A 21,600-nucleotide genomic window follows, 5' to 3' on the forward strand; every position below is an offset into this window, starting at 1 on the left:
GCCTATATTGTACTAAATTGTCGTGATTATGGTACTTAAAGCTGACATGAATTCATAAAAGCATTTGGTCGCCATATTAGTTTCAATCGCCCCTCTACTGCCAGTGGGGTATATATACCGGTTGAGAAAGTTACGGTCGGTTGCTTTCCGATCGAGGCATTCACGTTGCACGGACTTCTAAATGCATGAACTACACATTGTACATGTAGTAAAATGTATTAATAAAGAATAAAGAAAAAAAAATCAATGAAATACAAAATATATGTATTCTTTGAAAGGATGTTCAAGGTATCTATATTATTTTGCACAGACAGTGCTGCTTTACTTCGCATGCACATCGAACACGTGTGTCGTTCATACAGAGTGCATAACGTCTGCATCTTCTTGAAAACCCTGGCGACACTACATCCAACACAGTAGCTAAATAATAGTAAATCCAAGAAAGTAACAACGTTTCTATCCGTTCCTACAAAAACTCCCCGTTTATAAAATCCATGCGATAATTGACATTGCTCGATCTGCCACAGTGTGTAGTTTGCGCATGTGCGATGTTATAACATACACAGGAAAACGGTCTACAATTATCGAGGAATTTCGGAAGTATCTGCGCCTGTATTTCAGTCTGTCTTGTTTCGTCGTTTATTGGATATATCTTGCCACTGAAGTGTTTGTCATATTATTTCTGTTCAAAACGCGTTTTTACAAGTCTTTTCGTCCATGGTAACGTGTTCGGGTGTATGAAATTCCTGAATGCGGTGAAGCATGACGAGGGCTCTCGGCCTTATATAGGGGGTGTGAAGCGATGAGCAGAACAATAGAAATCGACAACTAATATGGCGGTAGTCGGAGATAAAAGGGAAGTAATGCGTATTTATGAATTCATGTCAGCTTTAAGGACGTTGTTTACTCAGGGTTTGAGTTCTTAAATTCGGATTGTTATTAAGTTTAATGTCATGAGTAAAACTGTTCTAAACACAAAAAAGAATTAATGAAATGAATTATTATTGACATAACATTTGATATTTCTTCTTTGTTATGGAATTAGACTCAAACAAAATTTGGCTATTAGCAAAACAGAGGAAATTCGGACGACATTTTTCAGATTTTATTTTTCACTGAAATATTTCTGGCAGTGCTATAATATCAAAAGTTCAGATTTTACTTGTTATGATTCGAAATTATGAAAGAAAAGTGAGACAGTGACAGAGGAAATCAAACAACCACGATGTTATTGCTATCAAAAAGCCAAATAATTTTTAGAAATCAATGTAATCAATCTATCCCCCCAAGAAAAGCAAATATTAAACATTGTCAGATAAGAAATAAGGCAAGCAATTTAAATAATGACCTATTCAATCATTTTTTGTGTGAAAATTCTATTTGTGATATGTGTGGTTATGTATCTGAAAATGCTTATCATTATTTTTTTGTCTGTCCACATTATGATGCACAGAGGCAAGTTTTTATACAATCAATAAGTAATTTACATTTAGATATCCCCATCTCTCTGGACTTATTGTTATATGGGGACAGTAGTTTGCCGTATAACGAAAATGTTGCTATATTTAAGATTGTACATGATTATATATTAGCTACCAAAAGATTTAAGTTTTAATGCATTATTCACAGTGTCACTCAAACAGCTGAACTGCTAGCTTTCTACAACTATTTTTCATTTTGTACATAAATAATACCCGGTACCAAGCATCTTGATTCCACTTATTTTTCCTTTATTTTTCTCTATTATATTCCATTGTTACATTGTACCATCAATGTTTGTCAAATTGACTGTTAAAGGAGAGGGTTCAAATAGGCAGATTGCCTGCTGCCCGATCCTATTATGTAATATTGTTTAAAATAAAATAATCCCCCCAAGAAAAACAAATTTCCCTCGGGCGATGCCCGCTGGAAGTAAATGATTTTTCTTTGAGAAATAAATCTTCATTTTTCCCTCACCATCATGCAATAAATTTATATTGTTGAATTGTGGTCTGAAGAGATGCTTATACAGGGTATATATACTAGTGGCAAAGCATGGCATATTACTGATAAGTCGTGCAATGATAGTAAAGCGTTGCAAGATAACATGAGATAATTTGAGCAACAGTCTCATGGTCGCACAATACGCGCTTAAACAACTGCGATTCATCTTACGACCTTTAAAATCGTGCATCACTATTGCGAGTTCAACGTATGAGAGAGCTTGCGCGAATCTAAAAAAAATCCGATCGCAAAGTGTTGTAAAGTGCTCGTGCGCCAATTGCAAAAGGGGCTTTAAGGACTACAGGCAGTATTGTCGCGGCTATGTTAAGGCTGTCCGAAGCTAAATATATATCGAAAAATGATACTATTTTAATAATCGAAAAACACTTTAACCGAGCGAGTTTGTTTAAACTTTTATTACATAAATTAACAGTGACATCCATCACTATATTAATTTGATGTATTTTTGTGACGTCATATATTTCTCTTAAGCACGTGACGGGTGTATTTTAACACGGTAAATAATCTATAAAAATCGCATCGGCGCAAGTGAATCAAAAATATTTTTATGAAAAATCCTTCGATTAGTTATGTATTTTGCAGTTCTGGCTGGGGGTTCATATAAATATTTCGTTTATTTGAAATATTGTCAAAACATTTCGCACCGCCATCGAAAATAGGCACATTTTTACCTTTTAGGCTCGATTTACACAAAATCGGGTCAATCGGTAGGTTTCCCCCAGCAAGATTCACATTGGTACCTATTTTTTCTCCCGATTTCACGTAAAATATAAAAAGATTGTTTTTATCTTTCACTTGCGCCAAGCCGTTTTTATATGCATAATCACCATTCATTAGATTACACGTAGCAGGGGGAGTCTCAAAACCATTAGTGTACGAAGCTTTAAAACTGTTGATCTTTTTATACTCCATATCGGTTATTTAGTATTATGAATTTAGTATCACTAGTATTTGTAACAGTGTCTATGTAAAGGAATGAAGCGGTTTTATTATGCACAGTGAATATCACTTACTAGTATTACGTTACGATACATTCCCTAAGAACGATCGAAAGAAATGAAGATCGTGACCTCAAAGTTAACTATGACGTCATATCTTATGAAGTACAGATAAGTGACTTTCTACATACCGCTGTGAAATTAATCAGGCAGCCTTTACCCCAGGCACGTAGCATCAGGGGGGGGGGGCAAGGGGGGCCTGCCCCCCCCCCCCCCCCCCCCCCGGATTAGGATTTTGAAGATTTTGGAAAAGTTAAAATTTCCCCCCTTTTTTTTTTGCTTGTCAAGATTCTTTGGATGAGTCTGCCCCCCCCCCCCCCCACTTTCAAAAACGATGCTACGTGCCTGTACCCTTTCTATCCTATTTAAAAAATATGGTATATGACACCGTGAAGATCATCTAATTTGTTTAAAATGATGAATTAGAACGACAGGTGGATATTCCTTTTTTTTTCTTTTGACAAGAAACATTCAGCTTCTGTAGGCTTGCTGCTAAAGTATTAATTCTATACTATGGTGTGCAATTATTTACTATAACAAAAGCATCATAGCAGACATGTGTTCTATTATTCCGAAAGCCAAGTGTGAAGAAAACAGGCCTTTTTTATTTTAAAATTGCAGGAATGTTCCCATTTTCATAACGATTTGTGACTATTGATCAAAAGTAACTACGAACAAAAGTATTATTATAGACATATTCGGAGGTTTTAAAATCTGATATGAAAAAAGGAAAATCGAATCATCTCAACAAAACTACAACGGGTTAATTCTGCTCTAGAGGAGTTTATTGAGGTTTTTGCAATCTTAGTACAGGATGGTACGGTTCAGTTTGTCTCTTCCCTGCGCTTCGTCTATGTTTCGCAACCTGTAGAGAGGAGAACAGAAATATAATACATTTGAGTATGTGTATCTGTTCCCTACAATTTTTTTTTCTGTATTTGATGAAGTGATGGACTATTTTGAATTATTATGGACAAACCATTCGATATTTTTACTATATCATGGAATTAGGCTCAAACAAAGTTGGACTTTTAGTAAAACAGAGGAAATTCGGACTAACATTTTCAGATTTTGTATTTCACTTAAATATTTTTGGTAGTACTGTAATATTCAAAGTTAAGATTTTATTTGTTAATGCACATAATTTTGCATATTTTCTGTTGGTTTTATCTCACTTTTTCATTTAGATATTTGAATGGCACACACTTCAAAAATATTGAAAAATGCTTAAAAACGATAAAAGACACCATATCTCAAAATTTTGATCATTGACCTCATATAACTTTTATACCAGAGTAAGGTCAATATGCCTAGTTTAAAGCTATAAATGTTTTAGTATTATCATTATTCAATTTTTTGTAAAATTGAATCAAAAAAGGGTAGGAATCTGAAAACTGATAGAGGAAATTCGGACCGGAATATTCAAAAAAATTGTGGATGAAAACTTAATGCTTTGTGTCTGTTCAGTGTCACTGCCATTCAAAAACTGTATTTCATTTTTAAAAGAGTTAAGCAATTTGTATTATTTTCACAATTAAGAAAATGTCAATCATGGTATAAAATTTTTAGGGACTTTTCTTATATATTCAAAAAATATTCAGTGGCCATTATCTCAAAAAGTAGGTCATTGACCTACTTTTTTGAAAGTGGAAAATAGCACTACAATGATAGGTCTTTAACACACAATAGATGGTTTTTCATTATCATCAGTGGATTTTTTTTTTCATTCTGAGTAAACGTATACCTTAAAAGGACCATTTAAAATTATATACAAATTAGACGTAAGAGAATGTAATAATTCTTTTAAAATCCATGAACAAATAATGCAACAAGGCAGTTTCGTTAAAGTACTTCCACTGTTATTTTTAACATATGAACTTTATTCAATGTGTCATAACAATGACGAATGTATGTATGATATAAAAATAAACAGGAAAATTGTACCAAATTTTGTTGGTTTCTTTGTAAATTTCTTTGGATCCAAACTGAGCTTCAATAAAGCAGTCTCTATGGTGGTCAGTTGGTCGGAAGGGTTCTTTGTTCGCGTGGCCACAAGATATGTCTCCTTTCCCATTGTGTTTTGATGTATGATAACAAAACCGTCAGCAGGGTCATCGTTAAGATACACAATCTTCTGTGTCCCAAGCACGACTGTTGGCGTAAAAAATATGGACAACAAAGTATAGCAACTTAGCACTATACGTATATCGATATGTGTATAGAATATTTCAAATATATGTAACAGCATTAAACAGTGTACAACTTGAAATTTTTTACTGATTGTTTGGTTTTTTAAATATTAATTCAATAAAAGGCATCACTATAAGTGTTATTACATGTAGTAGACGGTACAATGATCTCAAATTCCACCGCCGACTCTGGCGAAGGGTCTGAACTTAGTGGTCTTAGTATAATATCATAAGATTTACACTCCTCATTGTCTCTAAAAATAATACACAAAATTATTATAATTCATTGTTTTAATGATTTATCAAATCGTTAAAAAGCCTTTTAAAATGTCAATAATTTCTTTATATAAATTTTATCATTGGTCATCTTTTCTAAATACATGCATCATGCAGTTTCTGTTAATGTAATCGCTACATTATAGGAAATGTTGATACAGTGAATACATATGTAAATAAATAACCCCTGTGTCTTTTTTCTTCGGAAAAATCCAATAATTCTACAGCAAAGGGGGTCATTATTCTACGTAGAAAATTCCCCCCGGTCATAATTCAACGGGGTCATTATTCTTCTTTACAGTGGTTCTGTAAATACTTACGGATTATATTCATAAAGGGTGTCCAGAAGATCCCCATTGCTTCTTATCTCAATATCTCCATAAGTATTCCCTTTCCCCTTTTCTCTGCGAGTGTCCATGTACAGATACCAACGTCCCGTCAGCTACATGAGAGAAATATAAATGACGGTGAACAAAGAACCAAGTTGAAACAACACATAATGATAAAGAGCAACAATTTACAAGACACCGAGACATTGATAAATGTATAAGTACACAGTACGCGTAAAGAGCTCAATTTTTGCGGTTCACGAAAGCGTCTAAAGAGTAAACTTTACTTATTAACAAAATTCAACGTTTTCAAACACACAAAAACCAAATTCGATAATGTTATGATTATAAAATTCAATGGTTTAGCTCCTTAAGTTATATATAGGTTATTTTATGTCAACATGTTTTGAATTTAATGAGTATAATTAACGAAACGAAAGTTTTGAATAAATGAAATTCAAACTTTGGCGTAGAAATGAAATACCTTATTATGGTCCAAACTGGTCGGGTTTTCATTGTTCCTCTTGTAGATTTTAGAAAATCCGAATGATGTATTGTTGATACAGAAAAAAAGAAAGAGAAACAAGTGACTTGGCTTTAACATGGTCATTTTAGTGAATGTCTAGTGAATGCTTTTGGTATTGTATAAATAACCTGAAATTTTTCTCTCTTATGCATTCTATGCTTATTAATTGCTCTTTATTTTTTGCAATGTTAAAATGTCAACGTGGTATTCATCAACAATTACTGTATTTCCGATACATTTTTCTCGTAAATCTTTGAATGGTAATTATTTGATACAAGTTTTACTGACATTTGAGTTTATGGGTGCAATTGTAAGACATGGACAATTTGGCAACCTCTGATTTGCATTGGCTTTATTCATCGTAGTATTAGTCCACTTAACCAACTACCACAGCCAAGTATACGAGATCATTTTAGCCCCCGTCATTTTTGCTCACATGTTTCAGTTTTCGTTTAGATGCAAATGTCATTAAACGGTACCTACACTATTGATGGTTTTTTTTTATATCCTGACAGCACAAGTCTGACTCGCGATAAATTGGGGATGCCCATTCATTGCATTGACTTGATGATTTTTGCACTCCATGTCTTTGTAAGGTCACTTCCGATGCATAATTGTCTGTCTCTAGATTTTCAAAACATGCAAAAACAACCACTTTTTAAAGTGGTATAAGTGCATAGACGTTCATTAAAGTTTTTCAGTTCATATTCGTATACTAGTAATCAAAATCAAACAAAAGACAGTTGAAACGCAAGTTTATCAGGTTATCTCTAAAGGTATGATAATTTTCATTACATGTTGGATTTTTTTTTCACTTACATCATAAATTCCTGATAGCTATAAATTTAGCAAATTCATTGTATTGACTTATATGCAAGATAAATCATAAAAATCATTGTCTAAATGATAATACATCATTCAAAAAGTAAAAATCCGTTTGCAATGTTCATTTAGAAAAGTAAAGAAATGAGTATCTGATACAGTATTGTTGATGCCAGTTTCTAAAATGATGTCTCAAACATTGAGCCATGTTGTGTATTATATCAGTTTATGTCCATAGAAGACACCGCTAAATGATGGTAATCTAACACGTAGTAGCAAAAAAAAAAGGAAGGCAATTTTTTGTGCAGAGTATCATTTTATTCAAAAAGCATATATAAATTTTGATGATAAACAAATTTATTAAGTCACAGAATAGATGTAGATACATTTACATGTTATAGTAATGGTAACATTGTCTAAATAACAGTAAAGCTACATAATATGAGGTGCATAAACGGCTGTGAATATAAATACATTGGATATTTATTTACTAGTGTAAGAAGAAAATATAGTTATAATAGTTTACACTTCATAGCAAATAGCTCGGCACTTCGTTCCTTGTTCTACGAGCATTAAAACGGATAGTTTGGACCATGTCCTACATTCTACAAAAAATAACATAAAAGATCAACTAAAACTTAAGAAAAAAAAAATAAAACAGTAGTTTATCTTATAACAAAATGTTTCTATATTTAAGATTGTACATGATTACATATTGGCTACCAAAAGATTTAGGTCTCAATACGAGGGGCTTACAATAAATAATGTCATTGGTGTTACAAAGATAACACAATAAGATATTTTTCGTCCTGAATAAAATTCCTTACATTCATAAACATCAAATCAGCTCTGGTGAATAGCTAATGTATCAAAATTAAGTATCAATCCTTTGATATTTTATACTGGGTGAGATCTTCATTATTATTACAAGTCTATCAGTCCATGGTGTTAAACGAGCTCATTCTTGGACTTAAATTTCAAATCTATTACATATGTAAATGTTTAAATCAAATGTGTGTACAGTATATCTGTATGTTTAAACAGAGATGACAGAGATGACAGAAGTTATTACTATAGTGTTCTTAAAAATCAATAATATTTTAATTCTTTATTTGAATTCTTTACGGAATTTCGCACCCTATTTGTGGTGGCCATTTTTAAATGCATAGCAATTATGGCAATTTAGAATTTACAATTTCTTATTAAAAAATTCATCGTAGGTGCAGTGGTTGTCATAAAGAGAATATTGAATCCAAGATATTTGGTCATTAAAAAGTACTGTAGACCTATTTTAATTATATAATGATGTTTTCCTGAAGATCGCAGTTCGAACAAATGTGAGCTCACATTATATAAAGATTGTGGCATAGTTATATTAATATTCGCTGCACCATATAAGTTAGAGAAAATAGAGTGTTTTGAAGATTTTTTATTATTGTTTACGATGTAGATACCAATCCCATCTGCATTGGATCTGCGTTTATATTGTCTCTCCTTTGGAAATAGTTGTTGTCCATATATTTGAATATTTTTTCATATTTCCGTGATCCTTCCCTTAATTATGAGAGGAATTATAACAGCGGGCAGATGCCAAATAACGTGTAATCAGGGACACCAAGATAAGCTTAAAACTAATTAAAAAGATTTCTATTGTTTAACAAAGCCCTCCTTGCCGTAAACTAAAATTCGTTCGCGAGCGTTAATCGGAGGAGCGAGATGAAATGATAGTTTGTATGGGTTTTTTTTAAAATAACAATGAAATTAAAATAATTCTAAGAAGATCAATCAAAAAGAATCAATTTAATCAAAGCTAAGAAATTATAAAACCTTTCAATGTCTTGGGTTCAAATTAAATTGGTGACACGTTTAATTAACATATATAGTGCTTTTATATTCAGAGTTCTGTTCATAAAACAAGACTGTTAATGGTTGTGGAGTTTATTGTACGTACCTCCGGCGGGTTTGTGTAAGTGGCCGGTAAAACCGAAATATCACTGCCCGGGGTTCCCTGTAATTCCATATACACATTAAATGATAACATCTCAATGAAAAGGTTATCTGTTCCTCGGTCAACAGTAAATGATACATAATACGGTCAAATATGTAATTGTAAATTGAGAAATTCCATTAATAGGAAATATGAAAATTTTCTGTTAAATGATACCAATTTTACAAGTCATACCAAAGGAAAAATAATTACGTGGTGTGGCTTTTAAAATCATGTTCTGAAATAGTAACTACAATGTATATACATGTACTCTACTCTCCCGACAATGGTAAGCTTTGGAAAACTTTATTGATTAATATCAAATATAGTATAGTTCTTCTTAGTACGTCTATAACGCTGTGACCCGAAGTACTTATATTATAAAGTTAATTTCTGCACAAATGAAACATAATAAGATTTATTTTGAGAAGTATATCTTACGGAGGAGGTCTGCATGTATTCCTCCACGGCGGTAAACCGGTTAACACAGTTCGAGTCCGTCAGATCCCCTGACATCACTCTGACCCTAGCTCGTGGACAAACGTTGTTGGGACAATGATTTTGTTCTCCAGATTTGTAGTCTACGTCGTGTGTCAGCTTGAAAAATACAACGCTACAAAAACAAAGTCAAAGTTCTACAATATACTAATATTTACATGCATCTTTGTTATCTTTTGCTACAAGACACAAAACATGAAAACATTCTATTTTCAATTCCCTTCTGCATATCTTTTTCAACCAATACTACACCTTGTAAAACTAATTTGTGAAGAGAAAAGTGCAAAACTTATAAAATTAAGGGCAAAAAACTGAATTATGACAAGTTGTTTAAACTTTTCTTAAGTTAATAAGAATTTTTTAATATCATCTTCAGAAAAAGAAACTCAGAAATTATTCTTATAACATTAATCTACATATCAAATAGTATATGTAATTGTCTATACCGTTTGATTGTTGAATTCTCTAAACAAAAACTTTTAAAATATTTTATTATGTATGAATAAAAATTCTATCAGTCTTCACGATAAGGAGATAAGATATTACAATCGTGTACAAACACATAACAGGGGGATCATTAGCTTTCTTTAATGCTTAATGATCTTAAAATTATTTACATAGTTTGAAACTTTCATAAGCTGTAAATATAAAGGAGATTGACAAAGCTTATTGAATTTTTTTTTTCATTTTTTTTTCAACATTTACAAGGTATGGATTTTGTAGTCCTGACTGAGTCGTTCCAAAACTTCTCTTCGGTCAAATTGTATAATGCAATATTAGTAGTAATCCAACTCACTGCATATTTTTTATTTACATTTAGAGGTTTAAACCTTTTTGATCACGCCAGCTACGCGAGTTGAGTCTCAAATGCCACATCCCAAAGATGATGGTCCAGGCGTAAAAAATTTGAAATATTTGGCAAGCCCTTCATGTAATATTACTATAACTGTAATTTACTGCACTGTCCCGAATTCGGCTTATATATATCTATTGAACAAGAGCATAGTTTACTGATTAATCACAATGCATACAAAACAACATCTAAAACCTCATATCAAATTGTTGTTTTTTTATCTTTGGACAAAAGGTTTGGTCAGCTTTGGCCAGAAACAAGTAATAATTTCAAGAAATGTTAACATTTTGATCCTCAAATGTACCAGATAGCCGCACATCCTCCTGTGCTTCTCATGCTCTCGATGAATAATCATATCATTAATAAGTTAATTAATTTTTTTAAGAAAATCACATGTTGAATAAGGTCAATTAAGCTTTTTACAAGATTATCTCATATCATGATTGTAATTGGTTAAATGCGGTAAAATACGGAAGTAGTTTTTTTAACAGTGAAGTATAGAATTTTTAACATCTTCGTGTTGTTGATTAAAGCAAATCCAATGTCATAAAATATATGCTGATTGCTTCATAATCTTGATTATATCACTATATCAACTCGTCACAAAATAAACGACGAAAATAGTTGTATGTCACAGCAATGAGTATTAACAAGTAATAGACTAGAAACAAATTACACTTTGTGAACATTGGCATTGGAAGTTACAATATGCAAATACGGTTATACATGTATGTGGGTTCTCATTTTTAAAACTCTGCATCAATGTATACTTATTCTTTAGAGAAAAGTACAACAGGGTTTTTTTTATTAGATGTTGTTACTTACTGTAACCATGAGATAATAACATTGAAAATTGCCGGAAACAATGTAGTGCGATAACGGTGAAAAAGCATTGTAACGTCATCATTTGTTCTTTGTTACGGCCACTAGACATACAATCAGAGAGATATTATGCATATCAAAGACAACTGTGGAATCATCATATTCGTGGGGGACCAATGTTCGTGGCTTTCGTGGGTAACCATTGCCAACGATTTTACATCCCCACGAACGTATATGCAAGCATGTGTTTAATATTTATCTACGAAAAAGACCTTGCTACCAACGAAATTATGTTCCCACGAACCAAGAAAATGTTGGCTACCCACTGATATTGACCGCCATGAATAGAAATAAGTCCAAAGTGTTAAAATAAGTTTCCATTTCCCCTGTCTATCAGAGTGTTATGTACATGTAGAATGTACCTACCCGTTGGTACTGTCATAGAAGTAAGTGCCGAGTTTCTCATCATCAACCACTGCCTGTCGAGACGTGACTGCGCGCACCTCACGTTTCTGGAGATTTTCCATCCGGTACTCAAAGATTATCTCGGCGTTTCTTGGAACGCAGAAGGCAACCATCACAAACTGGCTCCTAAACATGGGGATACATGTATATAGATAAAAGGTATGTACGTCATTGTAAATAATCTAAAACAATTTCTTTGGTTTCAAAGATTTCATACTTGGATATCGCTTCAGCGTCGAAGTTTGTAACGGAGGGGACGGAGCCGTGAATTCTGACCAGATAGCTGTGAGAGCCGCCCAGAATGGACAGGAAGTGCTTCTCCTCGTCCATCTTTATGGAGGGTAGGTTGGGGTACACCCCATCGGTCCTGTACACGGACATGTCAATGGTCAGCCGGTCGGTGTAAGAAACAAATACCTGGACGACAACAGGACCAATCATAGTGTGTAGATTGGTCAAGTTAATTCAATTGAAAAACAAAATTAAGATTGTGATTGTTTACGTAAATCTTACTTCTCCATATGTATAGGGGCAGTATGCAGCATTCCATGAGGACCTGACTTTGCACTTGTCTGTCAGCAAGAACGGTTTGTTAGTAACGATCGTGACGTCACCAGCGGAGACAGCTTGCCTCATATCTCTTAATGCAAATATGGAGTCTTTGTCAGCTGATCTTGTAGTACAGTTCCAAAAGTAAAATCTTTTGCCTGGGACCTAAAGGTAAGATATAAAGGTAAGATATAAAGGGTGCAATTTTGAAGTTGAATTTTTGCCTATTGATTCTTAAAATTATAATTTTATAGAAGACCCAGTCTTCACATTAAGTTTAAATACTTTATATGACAGGTGCTTGAAGACAGGACATCCCCCCCAAGGGTCTTAACTCCTTTTTTCATATTATTTATGATAATTTTTTTATCTAATTTATTCAATCATTTCACAAAACTGGATTAGAAATGTATAATAAATGAATAGTCTAATGGAAAAAAATCCCGGGGGTGTAGATACTTGTGGTTGAGGGATGGAAGGGGGCGGTCCTGTCCTCAAGCACTTGTGCATTATATTGTCCGTACTATAAAACCTTACGTCATCAAAGTCGAACATGATGTCAAATAGTGAGTTGCGTGGGTGACAATGATTCATACACACGTCATTGCCAATAGCTGTTGCTGTTCTTTCCGCGGTTGAATTGAAACCACCAAACCATGTATTCCTTAAATCGATTGGTCCTTTAGCAAAGCGGTACCCAGTTATATCACTCTTCCTGTTGGTCAAATTACAAGTGTTCTAAGATTTTTTTTTAAGTGATAATCATTGTCCAGTAAAAATAATTATGTATATTTCAAGGATACCATGTTTTAGTTACAATCTCCTGTTTTACCTGAAGCTAAGGTTTTCCCCCACGTTGTCGGAAAGACCAATAATGACACTGTCCTCAAATTGTTGCCAATGCGCTTCTTCCCTTAAAGTAAAATTTGACAATGTGTATGTTTATAAATGTACACTGTGTATAAATGATAACAAGAGAAGTTTGTTGATAACGTATGCCCCCACACTTGCACATACATTATGGAGTGCACATGTCTTTGTCATGGGCAGTATACATTATGGGCAGTATCATGGGAATGGAATTGACCATGAGTCTTCTCCAGGTATTATCTTAGATGCATCAAGTATGACGTGTCTTTGCTAAAACGTTTATTTAGAGCTAAAGGTTACAAGATATTATTATGATAAATCTGCATACCAAATTTCATTTCAGAATGTGCAACCTCTGGAAGGAAAATAAACGGAAACTGCAAAAAAGTCAAAAGTGTATAACTCTAACAAAAATTGATTTATCGTACTTAATTAAAACCAAACTTGACCCAGGGATGATATTCTTATGATAAATTTGTATACTAAATGTGTTAATGTGTTCAACATCTGCGAAGAAAATGAATGGAATATTCAAAAATTAGAAATTAACGTCCATGGGGCACAACTTGTCAAAAATTGCTTGATCGTACCAAAACCGACCTTGCACTTGATAATTTTATAATAAAATCTGTATGATAAATTTTATTTCGGTATGTGCAACCCCTGCCAAAAAAATGAACGGAAACTACCGACCGATAGACAGACAGCAAAGCAATAGGTCCTTTTCTTCCTCGAAGAGGCGTAAATATATATCACCATACACGTATACATAATTTTTTGTATTTATTTAAACAAAAAGCAAGACGTTTTCCATTATGCTCTTTAAAACCTGTGGAAAATAATTGGTTTTCAAACATATATGGAAAAAAGCATTTTTAAAATATTACGGTAATGAGCCTAATATCAAAGTACATTTATTTCACTTTTAAAATCACTCAGATAGGTTCATATGTTTCATTTAAAATGTCTGAAGAAATATTAGTGAACTTACCTGACTAGGAATGCCCCGAATCTGCTGTCTGAGAGACTGAAATTACAATTGTACCCAACCATGTAAGTTTCTGGCCTTTACCTTTCAAACTTAAATAAAAAGATTCGGTACGGTGTTGTAACTTACGACGCTCTTCTAACTATAGCAGGTGAGGCACGGATCCACAGATTTTGTTCTGTACATTTGTACGCTGAAAATGTCGAGGAAGACAGAGAGATACAACAGATATATTTTAAGTTACGAAGTTAATAAAACGATTAAAATTCTTTTGAAATAATAAAACTCGCCCACCCGTCAGATCCTCAAAGACCGCAGGGGAGGGGGCAGAGTTCGGGTCCAAGGGGTTAACCTTAGGGTTGTAGTGGTTGTACCCTCCGAACTCCAAGTTCTCTTCCAGAACGTTATCAACGAAAATGCACTGAAAAACAAAGCCAATTTATTGTTAATAAGCTTTATTATTTTCATTGTGCTAAAAAATGCGAGTTTCTAGTTATGGTGTGTAACTTACAATCTCATAGGAGTGGCATGAGTTGTTCTTGAACTTAGTGATTGGGGTGTGTTGCGCTTCACCGGGTTGCATGAAGTTTTTATCTGCTGATGGCCCGGTTGGTTTTTCTGGATAGATGTACCAAAAGCCCATTCCCTAAATTCAATAGGCAAATCAAATGAAAGAACTAGATAGCGAAATACATAACTATTAATAAATATAGGACCGAATCCTTAATTTGAACCAAATTTGTAAAAGTATTTTTAAAATGGTGTGTTTTTGCCACGTTTGGTTAAATTTAGTGGAGCTGTTTCAGATAAGACAATGAAAATACAATAAGTTAACGAGGACGCTATTGACACGAATAACTATATATACGAACCTCGCCACCGGCTGCCACATTGTTGACCATTGTGGTCAGGGGGTTTGTGATCCAGTACGTGGCCGGTCCCTCGTCTCTGTTAACATATGAATTAACCAAAATTTAAACAAAAACACGAATAGTCATGACAACTATTACGTTATTAAGAACAAATAAAAGTAAACTAACTTATCTGCTGGGATAGCTCCGGTGGTACCCAGAACGGTAGTCCCCACAAAGCGTCTTTGACCCAAACCAAGATTCCCGTGAAAGGTCACATTTTTTTCACCTCCATCCTCCAAGAAAAATCCATGTCCAACACTGTTGTAACATACGTTGTCTGTTAGCTAATTTGAATAAAATCACGTTAGAACGTTTAAATGGGAGACAATAGACCACACTGATTAGTGTAGAAATAATGATATTTCAAGAAGCTCAGCGGTTGAGACGCATGCGTACTTACAACAGCGGACTGGGTGCCGTGAATTGTGATACACCGGAACTGGGTGTGGTGGATCGAGTTCTTCCTGAGGTAGGACGGGTTTGGATACAGCGTGGTGTTGGCCAGATCGAAACACATGTGGTAATGGAGAGGGTAGCGGCCTAAACGAACAGGAACCGAGTACGTATTATCAATTTTGAGAACTGTTTGCCACCCTCACTTTACTTAATTCCATTTTTCATAAAATGGCTAGAATCCGGTTTCTGGTATTTGTCATTAGATGCAGATTTCATATTTGGGAATCATGTCGCTATATCACATTTATTTCCAATCAAAGTGACGTTTCACCGTTTCTTCTTATTGAAGAATTCAAAACAATAATGATTATAAAATAATATACGTGAATAACTCTTTTAAGTAATTCTTGAAAATGTGAAACATTACGCTATTATATTAATTGTTCAACTAATTATTGGTTTTGCGATTGTGTTTGTTTGAAGATCAAGACGAAAATACAGGATAAAGGTGAATATTCTGTTTTTTTCTGATACTGTAATGTTTTTTCTTTAATATTTAATTTCATTTATTTATCTTATTTTATTTTTAGTCCATTTATTATTCATCTTTCGCCATTTTTAATTTGACTTAAACTTTGGAATTAAACTATTTTAGAAGACAAAAAACTACATTTATACGTATTCATAGCTCACCTAAGTTCAGGGGGTCACCAAGGTTTGTCAACTCTGTCCCCTCGACAGCTACACGTTTGAACCCTTTTAAAAACTAATAAATACATTTATGTTTCAATTTTTTTAACAAAAGACTTTAATTGATATAAATATCTTTTGAATATGCCTTTTAAACAATTTAATATATTTATAATTACACATTTTTCCATTTAATTTAATGTGATTTCATTTTAAATAAAAGCTTTCTTTAAAATATCCCCTCTATTGCTGCGCTTTCCTTTTAACTTCTTTTTATTGCTGAGCCATGATCAATTACATGAACATTTAATTCACTTACTTTAACGTGTCCTCCATTGCTGTTTCCTTCGGAGACCTCTGACGTTATATGAATGTACCGAGTTTTAAGTCCCACTTCCGCCCTCATGTCCACTCTCTTGTACACCTCGCCGTAGTGAGTATACTTTAGGGAGTCTTTAATTTCAAAATCAAAACAATATTTGAAAAAACAAAAAAAATCTTATAAATTTCACAAAAAATCTATTCTTCAGACATTTATTTACATCGTTAAGTGTACTTTAAGTTATTTTGTACAAAATCTTCTGAAGCCAAGAAATGACTTTTGATATGCATGGTTTATGACTAGTTGGTGAATTTTCTTTCTTTCTTTAAGAAAAAATAAACGTTAGTTTCATGGTTAAACCAATACATTTTTGTTCCGAGCACATTTCACGTTTTTCAAAACCTATATGATTTACCATATATTTGTTAAAATAGCTATAATTTACATGTTTTGTCTCATACTGATGTTCCATTCTACATTTACAACTTTAATACAAAGTTTTTACTATACGTACGGTCCAGTCTGATAAACTTGGGCGGACAATCTGAACACTCGATTATAGTGAAGTCCTCCACCTGATCCCAGCGGTAGTCAGTTGATGTTATAAAGATTTCATCACCTGTGGTGGTAAAAGTAAATCAAAACATGGTGTTACTGTATCTTATTCATCTATAGTTTTTCTATAACATTTATTCAAAAATGACAAATGTAGTTGAGGAAATGTACAACATATGCAAATCTTCTGTTACAAACTTGCCTACGTTCCAGTCATTCGTGATGTCATCATACACTTGGATTATTGGTCGTGTAAGATACGTGTTGATGACGTCAAATTCCGTGTAACTACGGAATTCCTCCACTTTGTGGTTTGATGACGTCACTTTGATTTCTCTTTCAATGTTAGGCACGACATAAACAATACTAGCCTCGTTATAATCAGCACCGCCGGACGAATCGCCCCCGAGCTTTTCTTGAACTGATTCGGTATTACCTTTCAACGATATCAACAGGTAACATTAAGGTAAACGTGTAAAGAAATACTTATGAATTATTTGGTTAATTTGAATATTGGATATCAAATTTTTTAATTTGCCCCGAGCTTTTCTTGATATGACTCGGTATTACCTTTCAACGATATCAACAGGAAACATTAAGGTAAACGTGTAAAGAAATACTTATGAATTAATTGGTTAATTTGAATATTGGTATTAATTTTTTAATTCCGCTCTTGAAATCTCGAATGTCGAAATAAGCCTTCTAAGTTTTTGCATGAAAAGGCAATTCATGGAAAAATTCGATGGTGATATAGATCAAAACCGTTACCTACCCTTCAGGCCAATGGCGACGTAAGCATCATCAGCGGTCGTCGTTTTGAATGAAGTGGCGCCTAGAGCATCAATGGCAGTGTAAAGAGCACTGACATCTGCTGTGTTCAGAAAGTTTTTCTGCGTGGCAATAGCGAAAATATCTCCGTCGGGAATACCTACGATGGAAGCGCGAACATAAAGCATTGGGCGAAATTTAGATTACTACGTTCAAACTATACATTGATATACTGGTATAGTCGATAGAAAGTAAAGCACCGCGCGAAATGTAGTAAACCAAATCAAACTATATATAAATTTAATTGTTTTTCAAAATATTTCTTTTGTGACTTTACATATATTTTCCATTTGCCAGCTAAGGCTATTTATATCTATCTGATCTGAGAAGCCTGCGATCGCATCTTCAGATTTTTTTTCCCTATGTAAATATCTATGCATTCTACATGTGAGATCAATTGTACCGTTTATGAAGTCCGTGAGATCCGTTATTGAGGTGTCTACATTGTCTTGGGAGGAGTAGCTTATCTTTCTGTGGATATTTCCACCCACAAACACTCCCTGGTCATTGACAAAGTCGAAGTTTTCCGGCACCGTCACTTTGAAGTGATACAAATAAACGCCAGCCGTTTTTGTGGGGGAGTTGTCCTGTTATGAAATAATTAACAAATTTTAACTACTCAATTTGTTCCTAATACAGCTGCTTACAGTACCCGCAACGTTATTTTGTACAAGATAAACGATAGGATAGGATTCGCGCACGATAAAATAGGATATATAAGCGCACGATAAAATAGGATTAGTGCACGATAGAATAGTATACACGCACGGTAGGATAGAATTGATATACGATAGAAAAGGATAAACGATGTTCATGATAAACGTATAATCGCTTTAAACGATCTTCTCTATAAACTGATTATGACAGAATTTGAGAAAGAACACGCACGAATAACATTTTAAGTGGAATTTCTTTTTAGTAACAATTGCCGAGTTGTAAATCATCGCTGCATCATTTATAGAATGTATAAAAATGACCAGTTAATTTTTTTACTTCAATTATGAGCTTGAATGGTCAATAAATTTTCTATACTGTTAACATTTTATTCATTACCGAACACCGCCGCGAATATTCCAGCACGAGATCAAATCACACGGAAAATAGCGGGTTAAATTATAAAAGTCCAACTCTTGTTTAAAGTAAATATAAAATCTATCATAAATAGATTTCTTTCTGAATAAGAGAATGATGCATTAAAAACGAATTATATTACATACAAGTTAAATAAATATTTACGCAGATACACATTCTGCGTACGATTTGTTAACATTCTTTTTATACCACACACTCTAGCCGATTGCCGAGAACATTTCAGCACGAAATCAAATATCACACAGAAAATAACGGGTTCAATTAAAATACAAGTCTGGTTTTAATTATATATAAATTACATCATAAATACTTTTGTTTCTGTAAAATATGATGCATAAAACAAATTATATAATATTGCATAAAAGTTAATGTTTACGCAGGTATACACTCCGCGTACGATTCAATATATTCGATATACAGGTAAATATGTTACCTTGTTCCTAAGAACTTCGATAGTTTACATTATTTTTTCATTTCCAATGCTTACAGATATGATTTACATGTGATATTGGTTAATTTTGATCTAAAAAATTAAGAAATTAGTATCATGATAGAATGCTGGATAGGATTTTACAATTCTTGATCGATAAATTTTCGTATACGGCGCACTCAGAGACATTGTTATTTATGTCTCTGGCGCACTGAACAACTTGCAACTGTGAAATAAATTTACTTGCTTATGAAAAGGCACGTAACGATTAACATGATAGAATAAACTGAAAAAACTGTTAAAATTGCACGATAAACCTGATAGGATTAACGCACGATAGGATAGGATTAACGAACGATAGAACAGTATACACGATACGATAGGATTAATACACGATACGATTGGATAGGATTGTAAAAAATAAAGTTGCAGGTACTGTAAAAACGTGATTTCTCACAAAATGATTTTGCTTACTTTGTGTTTGTAGATCTCGGCGAGGGTGGGGTCGTATTTTGGCGCCGTCTTGGTTAGTTTGGTCCACGACCTCTTGTCCTTGCCATGAAGTTCCAAGGTCCCTCCTGCTTTCACGCCGATAAATTTCTCACCCAGGTGATGGATATTCCTTTCTCCGGGTTCGCCTTTAAGAGACCAGTTTCCATTATTAAAGACTCGAGTACCTTATTCCGTAATTCTGCCGTTTTAAGGGTACGGGAAAGCGCTGAACTTTGTAACTCATATACATATAGTTAACAATTGTCATTAAAATAAGATCAATATTAATAATTCTCGAGAGAGACTTTTTGCGATTATACTAACTCGGACGATGATTTCTTGCCTTGATAATTAACAGTAACTATAAAGTATGTGTGCACGCGTTTGAAATATATATACCTACATATATATATATATATAGAGAGAGAGAGAGAGAGAGAGAGAGAGAGAGAGAGAGAGAGAGAGAGAGAGAGCAGCGTTGATAATGATCATTTAAGAGCTATTATAGTAAATACATACCCAGAAGCGTGATCTTGGCTTTCCTGGAGAACTGACAGTCTTCACTGCCTATGTGCATCTCCCCTCCGCTCTGGATCAGTATGTGCTTCAGTCTCAGACTATAGTCTCCTCCGCTACTCCACACAAGCTTTCCTCCGTCCTGTATCTCAATAGAGAACAGCTCCGGGGGAGTAGTGTCCAACAGGACAGGGAAGTTGATTACAACTTCTGCATTCTCGGCGGGCACCTGTCAAAATTAAGTCACCGTAGATAAATGACCCGATCTTTTAACTATAAATTTATATCAAAAGTCAGATGAATCTATTTAGGATTTTTTTTCCCGATTCATATGGTTAAATGAAAAAAAATACACAAGCAGCTATTCAACAACAAATATTTGAGATCATATTACTTTGATATGCATTTGCTTACTTGTTGGCTTGGCCAGGAACCTGCTTCTGACCATGGTTTCAAATTCGAGTCTTGATCAGGGCAAGCCGACAAAACCAAGGTAAAACACAAGGCTGTAGACAGAAGGGCCGTACGAGTAGCTCCCATCTTTGCGCCTCAACCAAGATGGGATCAACAGTGATTTTACACCTTTATATATATTTTGCTCCGGCCATTTAAATCATAAAATTGCTTTAATCTCGGATAAGGCATATATTTATTTCTTTTATTCATTTATTTTTTGATAGTGTACATTGAAAGAATGTAACCACAATATAAAGCTTTCATCAAATAGTTAAGTGAACCATTCATCTATGGTGAAATAAAGCCTACCCTGCTTGCAAATAGACATAAAAATATATTTCTCAAGGTTGATGTGTTTAACTTTAATTATATACATTTGATATTTAAGAACAAAGTAATGAAAAAGACTGACGCATTTAGTTGCTACAGAAATAGTATTTTGTTAAGAGTTATTAGTCCTATTTTTTTCTTTGTCAGGTCAAGGACAGATTTATGAAACTAAATGTATTCGTACAAAATTATTGAATCATTTCAAATGCTTATAGTTTAAAAACATATTTAGAAAAGATTTGGATCTTACAGTAATTGATCTGTTTTTCATAAAGATATGTAATATGGCGTCACTTGCGGGCGATAATGCCAAAATTAATTCATGTGTTTATAATAGCTTTTCTAACCTTTGTTTGGGAACTGTGTATCGGTAAAGCCTCTGAAAATTGCTTGATAGCATTTA

General features: G+C 33.8%; 2 protein-coding genes across 2 annotated transcripts; both read right to left on the bottom strand.

Annotated features, from left to right (window-relative positions):
- Nucleotides 1-3,765: 3,765 nt before the first annotated feature.
- On the bottom strand, nucleotides 3,766-6,444 carry LOC105334185 (uncharacterized). Its single transcript, XM_011437548.4, has 5 exons — nucleotides 6,281-6,444; nucleotides 5,788-5,909; nucleotides 5,339-5,445; nucleotides 4,947-5,153; nucleotides 3,766-3,867 (listed from the first exon to the last, which is right to left on the bottom strand). Exons 1-5 carry the CDS (start codon nucleotides 6,404-6,406, stop codon nucleotides 3,854-3,856), a joined length of 576 nt encoding a protein of 191 aa, XP_011435850.3. The 5' UTR covers nucleotides 6,407-6,444; the 3' UTR covers nucleotides 3,766-3,853.
- A 1,149-nt stretch (nucleotides 6,445-7,593) lies between these two features.
- On the bottom strand, nucleotides 7,594-20,983 carry LOC105334184 (inactive cell surface hyaluronidase CEMIP2). The gene is made up of 24 exons (XM_034455708.2): nucleotides 20,826-20,983; nucleotides 20,415-20,640; nucleotides 19,878-20,041; nucleotides 18,285-18,468; nucleotides 17,826-17,981; nucleotides 17,256-17,489; nucleotides 17,013-17,117; nucleotides 16,496-16,629; nucleotides 16,180-16,252; nucleotides 15,491-15,630; nucleotides 15,217-15,374; nucleotides 15,049-15,124; nucleotides 14,688-14,822; nucleotides 14,471-14,597; nucleotides 14,306-14,369; nucleotides 14,180-14,215; nucleotides 13,151-13,231; nucleotides 12,856-13,033; nucleotides 12,283-12,483; nucleotides 11,987-12,186; nucleotides 11,731-11,895; nucleotides 9,573-9,744; nucleotides 9,096-9,152; nucleotides 7,594-7,749 (listed from the first exon to the last, which is right to left on the bottom strand). The coding sequence occupies exons 1-24, from the start codon at nucleotides 20,949-20,951 to the stop codon at nucleotides 7,717-7,719; spliced, it is 3,225 nt and encodes a 1,074-aa protein (XP_034311599.2). The 5' UTR covers nucleotides 20,952-20,983; the 3' UTR covers nucleotides 7,594-7,716.
- Between the last annotated feature and the right edge of the window lie 617 nt (nucleotides 20,984-21,600).

Source organism: Magallana gigas, chromosome 7, assembly GCF_963853765.1.
Source record: "Magallana gigas chromosome 7, xbMagGiga1.1, whole genome shotgun sequence".
In the NCBI taxonomy this organism is placed as follows: Eukaryota; Metazoa; Mollusca; class Bivalvia; order Ostreida; family Ostreidae; genus Magallana; species Magallana gigas.